The sequence below is a fragment of the Triplophysa rosa genome, linkage group LG6, assembly GCF_024868665.1.
Source record: "Triplophysa rosa linkage group LG6, Trosa_1v2, whole genome shotgun sequence".
Lineage (NCBI taxonomy): Eukaryota > Metazoa > Chordata > Actinopteri > Cypriniformes > Nemacheilidae > Triplophysa > Triplophysa rosa.
In genome coordinates, this window is record NC_079895.1 from 8541540 (window position 1) to 8554573 (window position 13034).

General features: G+C 39.1%; 1 protein-coding gene across 1 annotated transcript; it reads right to left on the reverse strand.

The window, feature by feature from the left end:
• Positions 1–119: 119 nt before the first annotated feature.
• ccdc80 (coiled-coil domain containing 80) lies at positions 120–12572 on the reverse strand. Its single transcript, XM_057336380.1, has 7 exons — positions 10347–12572; positions 10118–10274; positions 5485–5621; positions 4430–4581; positions 3435–3538; positions 1984–2067; positions 120–1115 (listed from the first exon to the last, which is right to left on the reverse strand). The coding sequence occupies exons 1-7, from the start codon at positions 12000–12002 to the stop codon at positions 796–798; spliced, it is 2610 nt and encodes an 869-aa protein (XP_057192363.1). The 5' UTR covers positions 12003–12572; the 3' UTR covers positions 120–795.
• Positions 12573–13034: the final 462 nt, after the last annotated feature.

Here is a 13034-nt window from a genome sequence, read left to right on the forward strand (position 1 = left end):
AGGAATTCATTCTTTTTTTTTTTTAGTTCTGTTATGGGAGAATTTGCCTTTTACACAATCACATTTAACAAACAGTTATTGTGCCATACTATAAATGCATGTGTTATATTTTTAGGTTCTTGACATATGACACTAAAAATACTGTTCTGATTTTGGAACAAACAAAATTCATTTTATTCATATCATAGCTGAAATATTTGCACAGTTGTTAGTTGAGATTCTCAAACTTCTAAAAATACTGTTTTGCAGCTATTGCCAATATATCACTGACCAGCAGAGGGGGACAAAACAAAACCGTCGAGCTTGACGAGTAGTTATTAGATTTTCTTGTAGTGCAAAGCTAAAAACGTCGATATATGGACCAGTACTTAAAATATGATTTGCAAAGTTTCCAACATTCATGTTCAGGATGCAGAAGCATGATGGTAATATAACTTTACTGATATTAAAGCACAACTTAAATGTGTATAAATAAGACATTCAGCATGTGGCAGTGCTCCTTACAATACAGTGACAAATTTAAACATGGTTTCACAAAGAAATAAAGCCTGTTGTGACCTTTAAAAATGATCACTTAAAAAAATCCAATAAATACAAATGGTTTTTTTTGTATCTACAAAAGATTATGTCCATAGATGTGAAATGATATACACCAAACATGAATGAAGAGATCTTAGGCCTACAGCGGAGAAAATGCATCTTTTTACTTTATACTGTATAATTATGATAGAACCATTTAAAGGTATGTTCTGAGAGTTTTCTCTTATCTTGAAACACAGAGTTCACGGATAAACCCTAATAACCATAACCCTGATGGTAGCCCTCCTGGTAACCGTCATGGTAGCCATGATGGTAACCATAGCCACCGTACTCGTCTTCTGGGCAGCGCATGCCTAGAGACTGCTGGATGGCCATCTCCTGTCTGCGTAGTTGCATGGAGTCGATCAGGTCGTAGATAATGGCCATGGACCACATGGGAGACGGGTACCAGGACTTGACGTTTCCATCTTTTCCCACCAGCAGCATGGAGAAGTACTCAGGGCTGATCTGGAAGTAGTTTCTGATGTCTTTGACCAGAGCGCCAGATAAGCCCTCGCGCTCCACTGTTGCGCTCCCTAAACACATACATGTGGGAGTCAGAAGCAAGCAGCGTGCACATATTTTAACGATTCTCTGGAATGCGTGCGTGTGTACCAATATAATGAACAGGTTGCTAAACACAAATGCTTTTTAACAAAGTCATGGTACATTTTTATAGAAATCTATCTTTGTAAATCCAATCAAATATTGACTTAGCTTTTATCTTCCGTACATGTGGGATCTGCTGGATCACTACCAAGATTCAAGTATGTTTACACTGAAGCACACAAAGACTGTAGTGTCAGCTCTCCAGACGCGGTTTATTGAAATCAACATCTGATCTAAACGCATCAGACAGGCAACTGTTCCAATTTGCTGATGCAGCCCTTCAAAACACACAGGAGCTTCACTGGCAGTGACCAGGAAGCTGTCTGATGGAAAGTATGCAAACACCTCAGCCCCCTTTCATTCTTGACCTGCAAAATATTATTCTTGCGAGAACTGTTTGGTCAATTCAGGACCCTGCTGGGTTGGAGAAGCTGACTCATGCCGGGACAGGCCTGAATCACAAAGCTATTTGATGCTTTTGATGGACAACGAAAAAAATGTTAACACAACAAAAACACACAGTTTCAGACTGCATGGATGTTGTCAAAAATGCAGAATGTAAAATAGTGAATAGGCTTCCTATAGTATGTTTACTAAGACTACAGTATGATAGAGTGTTAAGCAGCAAGCTGGTATTTTAATCAAGTTGCTCCAAATGTCTGCACACCAGTTAATAATAGCGTTTTTCGCACCACTTTTTCGCAAGTCTAGACCGCATTTTATGTGTTTATTGGTAAGTCTAATTTGCCAGAAATGTAGCTTTTCTGCCAGTTCTGCCAGAGGTAGGATTCTTACCATTGATGGGGTAAAGCTCCAACACTCCCCCCATGTCCGCCAGGTCTGTCCCCATCAGCTTCAGTATTGATACGTGGCGAAGTCCTGAAAATCAACAGCAAGCATTTTGAGTTTTTGTGCTCTCATGTTGACATTAATGCATGTTTAAGGCTTACAGGCTGTTGATAGGAAATACAGCTGATATATGAGAACCAACAGTTTAAATAGATATGAAAGCAAGTCATTTGTTAATTCTTCATTTCTTGTTGCCTCACAATAATGCTTTTAAGGATCTTGATCACCAAATCTTAAAGGTGCTGTGTGTAATTTTCTGGAGGATCTGTTGATAGAAATGCAATATACTATACATAACTATGTCTTCAGAGGTGTATAAAGACCTTACATAATGAAGCGTTATCTTTTATTACCTTGGAATGAGCTATTTCCATCTTCATACACCGCGGGTCCCCTTACATGGAATTCGGCAGATTGTTTCTACAGTAACCCTAAACGGACAAACTGCTCTACAGAGCATGTTTCGTAAATACATTATCTCAGTCGGCAAAGAAGTGTAACGTGACGACATCTTCGTTCTGTGTCAGCCACCGTAGTGCTTCAAAAGGTAGGGGTTCAGTGAGCTGTTGGTTGCAATTTGCGAGCTCACCGCTAGATGCCGCTAAATTTCCGACACTGGACCTTTAAGAAAGTGACAATATTTTTGGACATAACATTACTTAAGCTGTCTCATCAAATCTGATATCTCAGCCCTTTATGATTTCCATAGCCATTGCATGTGGAAATTGTGTCTTTTAGATAAAGCAACTATTACTACGTGACGCACCAAGTATCATCACTAACTGGGACCATCAGCATGACTAATGGGTGTGGAACTGGTTTACTAACTACTACCAATAAAAATGGCTAATCCAGCCAGTAAAAGCTGTATATTATAAAATTAAGTTGTACATGCTACAATGATGAATTACTGCTTAGTAAAATTAATGATTTGCTTGTCAAGATTTCTGGGACAAGATACAATCTGGCAAACGCTCTGTGCTGTTGTGTCAAGTGTATTTTGTTAAAAACGTTACCGACTGTAAGCAACATCAGGAATACACATTGTTCATTGGAATAACACCAAGAAAAATCCCAATTCCACCACGCTGTGGAGTTTATGAGATCTGGTTTGGTATGAACTAAAGTGGTTAACTGGTTTTAATCTTCGCTGAGTGACAAGAGGAAATCAATGTCAGAGCTTTTCATATGGCACACATATTATTTTGGCGAACGTGAGATATGCAAAAGAAAACGGAAACGCAAAACAGAGCAGGGTGAAAATGAGGTCAGTAGACCTAGCATGTAGAGTCCCTGAAGCAATAAACCAAATTATCCAGTGTATTTATGCAATAATTATATCTGGTATTTATATCAGAGTTACCCTTCAAAGAAATGCTAGGGTTTATCATGCTTACCCAGGTTGCACGCCTGACTGGTCAGAGCGTATAGCTGCTGCTGATAAGCCCATTCCTCATCATTTGGCGCAGATATGACAAACAACCTGCGTCTCCAGCGGAACCTACAGTAGAATCACCCAGAGTAAAATTATTACCAGACTGTAAGACTAGAAACAGGTTTGTTTATCCAGAGGTTCAAAGGAATGCAGTAAAATCATAAAAAAATACTGTTCACAGATGATAACGTTTTTATCCAAATGTTGACATTTCTAAGAGATCTAACTGATAGCTCTGTTTTCACTAAAGGTCTCCTTATGTAAAGCTTTCCAAACAACAACTGTAACTAGACTGACGCAAAACAAAATATGATGCTCAATGAATGTATACACTCACAACACATTTTATTCATTATACGTATATGGACCATTACATCAAAGCTAAAAAAATATACTGACTTAAATGACTTTAGATGTTTAAATAAACAAAGGCCAGGATGAGCCATGTTTGTTTGTGGGCAGGTTATGAGATGCCATCCTGAGGCTCTTATAGGAATACTTCACCCAAAAATGAAAATTCTGTCATCATTTACTCACCTTCGAGTTGTTCCAAATGTGTATGAATGTCTTTGTTCTTATGAACACAGAGAAAGATATTCGGAATAATGCTTCAGATATCAACACCCATTGACTACATAGTCGGAAAAAAACAATGGTAGTCAAAAGTGCCCCAGAACTGTTTGCTGTCCTACATTCTTCAAAATATCTTCTTTCGTGTTCAACAGAACAAAAAAAAAGATAAAGTAATTTTCCCTACTATGGTAGTCAATGGGTGTTGAGATCTGTTTGGTTAAAAGCATTGTTTCCAAATATCTTTCTCTGTGTTCATCAGAACAAAGAAATGTATACACATTTGGAACGACTCGAAGGTGAGTAAATGATGACAGAATTTTCATTTTTGTCAGTGGAAACATACTGAGCACCAACATCATGAACTAGAGAAGGGCTATGAGGTACCTGGAGAGGAAGTTCTCCAATGATCTTGGCTTGTCCTCTTTTTTACACGACACCCCATCACGTTTCTGTTGTTCCATCTCTCTGATTCGCGAGGAAAACGTGTCGACATAGTCAAACACAGCTTTCATCGCAATTGGGACATCATAGTTTTGCTGGATAAAATGAGAAGAGATAAAGTCATACTCGTGGATACCCTTGCAAGGTGATTTTCGAAATACATTTTGAGCGGACAAGAATGCTATACCTAAAATTCTGTCAAATTGACAGAGCTGTAAAGAATTCTTGACATTTTCAACAGTAAATACAAGGTGCAAGCCAGATTCAAAGCATGTATATGTACTGTATGTGAAAACTGTATGACTTTTCCATGACGTTCTTGATTCAGTGGGACATAATGGGAAATATTAAGCAGTACATGCTTTTAAAATAATGAAAATGCAAAGTTTTCATTTTAGACTTTTTATTGATTTTTTGGGCGAACTATCCCTTTAGCTGCCCAGCATGATTTTTTTTTGTTTTTAAAAGGAAGCTCTGAGGATTTTCATTAGATTATAGACTCCTATCCAGCCTGACTGCACAGTAGACTCTTTGTTTATTCCAGCTGTCTGCAAACAGAACTTGGCTTTACCCTGGCACAACTCACATACCGATGCAAACGACTGTTAAGGAAAGCTTTAAAATCAGTGAAAAATGTAATGTGTGACATGTTATGATTTGTAAATATAATGTGTGACATTACGATGTTAATATAATGTTATAATAATATAATGTAATGTGATTCAAATGCAGTCACATAGACAACCTCAAGTTTATTTTCTGCAGAATCATTGTTCCAAAAACAGGTACAGTAGTAGTGCCCCAAAAGCCTCCCCTGAAATCTGATTGGTCGAAAAACAAAACATTGATCTCCGAGACGGTCTGTACTGTTTGAAAAACCCTAAAAGGCTTTAATGTTATCCTTCCCCACACAAAACACACCTACACCTTCAACTAGTCTTCTGAAGTAAACAACCCAGTTCACTACCATCATATTCGTGTGTAATATGGTTATTTACCTTTCTTTTCATGTCGACATCTGTGAGGACGACGTAGAAATCATTGTAGGTCATTCCGTACGCTTTCCTCAGTTCCGTGATGAGATCCTGGTTCTCCAAATCCTCCTGTCTCAGACCTTTCATGGGTTTGTCATTCTCTGCAAAGACGCCACACAAAATCCCACAGTCTGATCAACCACAAGAGAGATAAATTCAGAAGATTACAGATAGCCAGACAGTCTTTGTTTTGATTGGAGTTCTAAGAGACGTGTGTCTTTCATAACATAGTATGTGTGGTGACCTATCCGACGAGGTCAACGGTACTCAACTCAAGACTTATGAGAATCTCAATGCTGTTCTGCGGTTTGTCTGAATGGAAAGTCACAAGACATGCGGTCTAGCACAGCTCTGTGTGTTTATTCTGGGAACATGGCTTTCTCTGCTTCAAATAATACAGATAAAGCAGACTCGTGTGAAAGAAGTTCGTGAGACAGCACAGGACAACACGGTCGACCCAAAGTATTTGATTTCCTTTCCACAAAATTCAAAGAATTTCTCACTCTGATCTCCAGCGGACATGCTGGGAGGAGGTTTAAAGCTCTACTTTCAACATGGGAGGCCCTTGTGAAATGCAATCCACTGTCATTATAGAAAAAAATACCAAAAGCTGAGGCTAAACGGTAATTCTGTCTATAAATATATGGTCTTTATTTATCTCTCACTGCAAGAAATGAATATTATGGAGTTTGTTCTGTACCAAGGCTCATACCCACAACTCAACCTAATTGAAAGTACAACAAAAAAAATTATACAGCAGGGTTCAAAATAATGTAAAATGAATATAAACAAATATGTTTCTGTAACATTTCTTGATTAATACTAAGGTAACCATACAATGGCGGTACCCATTCACTTCTATTGTATGGACACAAAACCAATGCAAGTCAATGGGTACCGCCGTTGTTCGGTTGCCAACATTCTTAACAATATTTTCTTTCGTGTTCTGCAGAAGAAAGCCATGCAGGTTTGAAATGACAAGAGGGTGAGTAAATTATGACAAAATTTTCATTTTTGGGTGAACTATACCTTTAAAGGAGAACTTCACCTCAAAATTGGTCACCATTAACTTTCCATAGTAGGAATAAAGCGACTATGGAAAGTCAACGGGGACAAATTTTGAAGTAAATTACTCCTTTAAGAACCTTTTGTAACACAGACATTGAGTTAACAATAGGTTAACTTGATCCATTGAGGCACAATGACGGGCGTAGCACAGAATCTCGGGCCCTGTGCAAAGGCAATGTGTGGGGCCCCTCCACGTTAAACATCAATTAAATTGTTATATTTATTTATAATACAGCACTGAATCCCATTTCTGTATGAATTGTGATATACTTAAATCTAAATAGATCACCTCAGTATCCCCTTAAACATGAATTGACAGTTTAGCTATATTTAATTTGTGTTTCATTAATAAAGACACTGTGCAGTGTAGTCCAAAACATTACACATTTAACTACTGAACAGTAAAAAAATCTAGTACTAGTACTGTATAAATGGTAGCAATAATGCCACTTCATGACTGTTACTGAGATTGCCAATAAATATTTCTTAAAAAGTTTAATGCCAAGTCAAGAAAAAATGGCTCCCTTCTTATCAATTTTCATTAAAAATAAAAAGGCACAAATACACTAGCACATCTTTTTATTACTTACATATTTATTGACCTTTTTAACTTTAGCATGATATTATTTTAATTGAATGTTTACATATGATTAGGGATAAAATGAATATATACCATATATACGTACATATCCAGAGTTTACCTCAATGCGCAGATAAAAACAAAAAGCGCAAGATGTTTGTCTCTTCATGCGCTCCGTAGTCCGGTGTACATTGTTTTCAAGTGATTGTTTTAAAGTTAGCAGCCTGCCCTGTAGGTTATATTCAATTCCAACTATTTTTTGGTTTGTCTGCTGAATATTACTCTCACAGTCCCCTGCCTAATTTTTGTGAAGGCTAAGAACAGCGAATTTGGTGTTAATTTAAACCACTGAGAACAATTTCATCATTTTAGCAGGCTTCCAAAATACTGCCACTGCACTATCAGAAACAAAAACAATACATTTCCGACACAAATACTAAAAACAAACTACCCAAATACTACTTTGATCAGGTCAAGCACTAGCTGTAAAGTGTATTGTACTTCATCTACCTGTCGATGAGACTATCCGTCATTAAATGACAAGTTCACCTTCAAAATGAAAATTCTGTCATCATTTACTCACCCCTTTGTCATTTCAAACCTGTATGACTTTCTTTCTTCCGCAGAACACAAAAGAAGATATTTTAAAGAATGTTGTTAACACCCCCCCATTCACTTGCATTGGGCTCAATAGAAGTGAATTGGGGGCTGTGCTGTTCTGTTACCAACATTTAAAAATATCTTCTTTTGTGTCCTGCAGAAGAAATTAAGTCATACAGGTTTGAAACGACAAGAGGGTGAGTAAATGATGACAGAATTTTCATTTTGAAGGTGAACTACTCCTTTAAAGCAAACGGTATACTGTACATGTTAATTCAATATGAGAATGCAAAACAGAACTATTTTCTCTATAAATCAAAAATAAACAAAAATCCCCATCCTGCAGTTAGGCGTAACAAATGGAAAAAGAGAGATTTGGCTTTGCCTTAGCGCTGCTCCTAATTATATACTGTATGGGCTAGTGTGCCTACCACAGCCACAGCACAGGACCTTTAATTGTGGTTTAGGAACCACCGAACATACAGTCAGTCATGTTTCCTTTTCCAGTACCTCTAATGTCTTCAGCTGCACTACAACCAGTCAGAGTGAGCTGGCAGTCTGTAAATGCTCAGAACATGGTGGACTGATATATACCTTCACAGAGAGGCCTGTGTATTCACTTAACTGATGTGTTCCTGGACAGTGAAGTCATCTAAGCACCTGTTTTGCTTCCATTTTTCCATGTGGCAGTGAAAGGGACCCCTCACACACAGACTGATGAGTGCATGGAACAACAATGTAAGCAGTGAGTCACTCAGAGTCAGTCCGGATGATGTCAACTTTAAACCCACTCATCAGATTTCATCTCAACGGCTTTTCAATTTTACAGTCGTATAATCGTGCGACGTAAAATGGCGACTGTTTTAAAAGCAAAATTTACGTGAACCTTTTTAGGTGACCTTTAAGCAAATCTGGTGCGAATTATCTCAGCATGGAAGAGGGAGAGAACTTTTGGAAGTTGTATAATAAATCAAACATCTTAAGATCTCTACCCATGATCTCAAATCCATTGTTTACACTCCAGGTTTTGGAATTCATCCCTTAGGCTTCCCTTCTGTTTTTCTTATCCAGAAACAGAGCATCAAAAAGCACATTTAAGTCCTTGTCAGACTCCAGCAGCAATGAATGCTCAACAACACATCCTGCCCAGAACTGCTGAGCTAAAATTCTCCAGTCAGAGTATCTGCTACAAAGGAAACAGACTTTTCCCCATGTCTTGGATAGAGAACTTCAGAGTATAACACGCCAAGGCAGACTCTGCTCCCACTGTTCCATTTGATTCATCCTGAAGGATTCCGTGACACTTGAACAAGTACCATTTACTTCATTCTCAAGTTCCTTCACAATGAGGTTTTATGTCATGCGAGGTCACGGTCTGGAAAAGTGCTCCCACACTCACAAGTGAGTGCCAACTGTCAGAAAAAAGGCACTTTTTGCATGCCGTGTAATTAAAAGCTCTTCATTTCCAGCACACAGAGAGAAAATGTGCATCTTTGGTCTAATCATACATAACTCCGTGTGAAAACTAGTAAAACTCTCACAGAACAGGAAACAGTTGTTCTATTTTGTATAGGCTGCGGGATTTTACGATGGGTTGCCACAGTTCCGTTCGGCTAAGTGAGAATGGATGGAATGCTTTGACCAGAAACCCTATAACATGCGTTTAAATGCCCATATGTCTACACATGACTTGGACTCTCAGAAGTGGCTGCTCAAAAAATAGCAAGATAGATAATGGAGCAAAAACAAAATCAGGAGAGTTAAAGTGATAGTTCGCTCAAAAATGAAAATTCGGTCATCATTTACTCACCCTCTTGTCATTTCAACCCTGTATGACTTTCTTTTTTCAGCAGAACACAAAAGAAGATATTTTGAAGAATACTGATAACCGAATAATTACCCGTTCACTTCTGTTCGAAAGTCTTTGAAAGAAAGGTTTGAAATGATAAGAGGGTGAGTAAATGATGACAGAATTTTCATTTTTGGGTGAACTACTCCTTTAAGAAATACAATGCAAATCTCAGAGTTGTTTTACTTCAAATGCCTTTTGTGGATGAAATACAAACATATACATAATATCAGGCAGTTCTACAGTATTATATTTTTAAGTAAATATATTCTAAATGAATGTCTTATATTTTTACGGCAATGCCATAGGAGAACCATTTTTGCTCCCCAGAGAAAAATGATTTATTTATGCCTACCATTTTATAGTCTGACAACCCTTTTATCACTACAATGAACCTTTTATGCAACAAAAAGGTTTTGTGTGTGTTAAAGGTTCTTTATAATACTATCCACCTCACGAACGTTTAATTTTAAAGAGTGAATAAGCAAATAGTGACCTACCAAGTTGGTAATGATCTATCTTCATGGTGCTGTTTGTCAATGCACCAAAGATAGAGATGATGGAGATCTTTCTGATGGCCATCTCACACACGTGCTCCAGGTATTCATCCCTCTGCTGAACATACATGTTGCTCTCTTCTGTTGGAGAGGTAATCAACTGCAGAAAAAAAAAGAAGTGAACAACATATACAAACACACAAACATTAAAAAAGTATTATAGAGTACTCACAATAAGTCTTCTTTTGTTTTCAAAATAGTCCAAAAATGTTCCCAGAGTTCCTTTAGGTGGTGGTGGGGGAGGCGGTGGTCTCTTTGTTGGTTTCTGATACTCTTCTTGCTCGTGGTGTTTCGAAGCCTTCTTTCCATTCTTCTTACCACCTTTTCCTCTCCTCTCCGCTTTATCCTTCTTTGCAAACTTCTCCGTCTTGTCCTTTTTCTTTTTTTTGTCCGTTTTGTCCTGCCTGCCCTTGCCTTTCTTAGCGGGCACGATCTCTTCCTCCTTCTCTTCAGGATAAACTTCAGTAGGTTCTCCGACATCATATTTATCCTCGTAGGCGTTACTTACTCCCTTATTGCCGTTCTTTTTCTTGGATGGCTTAACTTTAGAGGGCTTGTGCTGCGTAGGTATGACATTGGCATATTTGTTACTGTATTCTTTTCTATCTGTGCGGTTTTCACCGTATTTCCCCGTGTCAGCCTTGCTGTAATAGACAGGAAGGGTGGTGGGTGAGGTGGTCATTTTGGTCTGGTATCTGTCCCTACGGTTGTAATAGTGCGGATCAGCGGTGGTCTTGGCGGCCGGGATCCACTGCGGGGTGGTCTGAGCTCTGGTGGTCCTCTGAGTTGTTGTTGTGGTCGGTCGTGTTGTTGTGGTCGTAGTGGAACGGGTTGTTGTAGTAGGGGGCCGCGTGGTGGTCGTGGTAGTTGCTTTAGTTGTTGTGGTGGTTGTAGTGGTTATCAGTCTTGTTGGAACGGGGGCGGCTGTAGTTGTCGTCCGAGACAGTCTGCGAATCGGTTTTCGGTCGTCTTTTCTCTCTGGTTTCCTTTCTACTGGTGGGTCCAAACCAGTGCTCGGGATGCCCTCCACCACCTGACCCTCCACCCCAGCTCCTCTGCACTTTTGCACGAAGCCTTTCTGTCGGACCTTCTCCATCTTGCGCATGGGTGACTGATCGATAACTTCGTACATCGCTTCCAGTCTGACCGGGTACGGGTAGCGCTCCTCCACCTGAAGAGTCTTTTTAAGCAGGACCATTCCAAACTTTCCTTTTTCTAATTTAAGAAAGTTCATAAGCCTGGGAATAAGGGTGGTATCTAAAGGTTCCTCCATCACTTTGCCTTCATTAGTAATCCGTCTGATCTTCCCACCCAACTCCCCATCCTGGTGAAACATCACAATCTGATGCACATGGCGCTCTGCTAACTCACAGTAAACCTCTGGTTTGAGCAGACTCATCATTAACCTGTAGTAACCATCAGATTCGTGAGGTGCGGAAATGACCAGCAGCCGATTCTTCCCCGCAAATGAGGCCAACAAATTTTGAGAACCCGCACTGCTTGGCATACGGGACACTCTGGATGCAGGTGTTCCATCATCTTGCTGGACGGGATTTCTAGTCCCACCCTGTGGTCTTCTTTGTGCCAATGCCTTCCTGGGGTTTATACCTTCATCCGCCTGCATTTGCTGGCGTCTGTCATTAAGCACTGAATAAGAACCCGGTCGTGTCTTTAAGATCTGACTCTGTCGTGATTTATTGAGTCTTGCTCGCCTTACGGAAATCAGTCTGAGTTTGGCTTGTTTGTCGTTCGGGCTGCTCTCTGACACGTAAACGGCCAATGTCAACAAACACAACACGGCAAAACCAAGCGTGTACCTTCCCCTCATGTTGAAAAACGTCAGTAACACAAAGATACAATCCAGTAAAGCGGCATAAGAGTCGCGGCAAGACCTGATTTAGTTTTATACGTGCGAACAGTTCTAGTGATCAATGTAGAGTAGTGCGTAAGTTATTTAAAACCATCATTGTATTTTTTTGGACACGTTTTTAAACTTTTTTAAAAAACGATATTTTATAAATCGGTCATATTAGATCGTCCTTTGATTTCGGCCAAAAACAAACATTTAGCGCAATTACCTGTAAGCGCATTTCTGGAGCGTTCATTCAGCGCGCGTACTCCACGATTCAAAGAAAAGACAATTTACTGCTGCCTCTTCTCATCCTTCCTACACTGAGCTCCTAAAACACCTCAAAATAAAAGCCATGCAGTTCAGATGTGGTCCTCAATCAATCGGAAATCGGCGATCTTTGATACTATAGTCTTACATTAAGTTTGACAAGCTCAACTTTAACACGAGGCGCTCCGCGAGAACGAGCAAAAATACTTCCGAAAGTTCCGAAACTCCTCTCTGTGCGACTTCTTATCATTGGAAGCTTTCCCAGACATGTCAGAAAGTAACAGCAACCTCTGCGTACAGAGGACCAGCCCAATGAGCCCATGCAGATGCGGGTTGCCAGTGCGCAATAATTTACTCTCGTAGTGAAGTTCAAGTGTACCGTTATCTTGGACGGATTTCCACCATTATATATATATATATATATATAATAATACTATATATATATATATATATATATATATACTTTTTATCATTCATTACTTTCCATGTCAAAAAACCATGTAAATGCATTTTATTATAATTGTGCCTCTATAATAAGGGATCAATAACAAAGGATGTGAAAGAGGTCTGCGGGTCTAAAGTTTGTATAGGCTTTGGCTTTTTGTCAAGTCCTTTTGTACTGTATAACCCACAATGTCCTTAGTTGTTGAAATGACTATGGATTTTTAAGAGATTACTGGCAACCCAGAGAAAGTTTGAAAGAAAAAAACGTGCTAATATCTGTGACGTGGTCCAATTTTA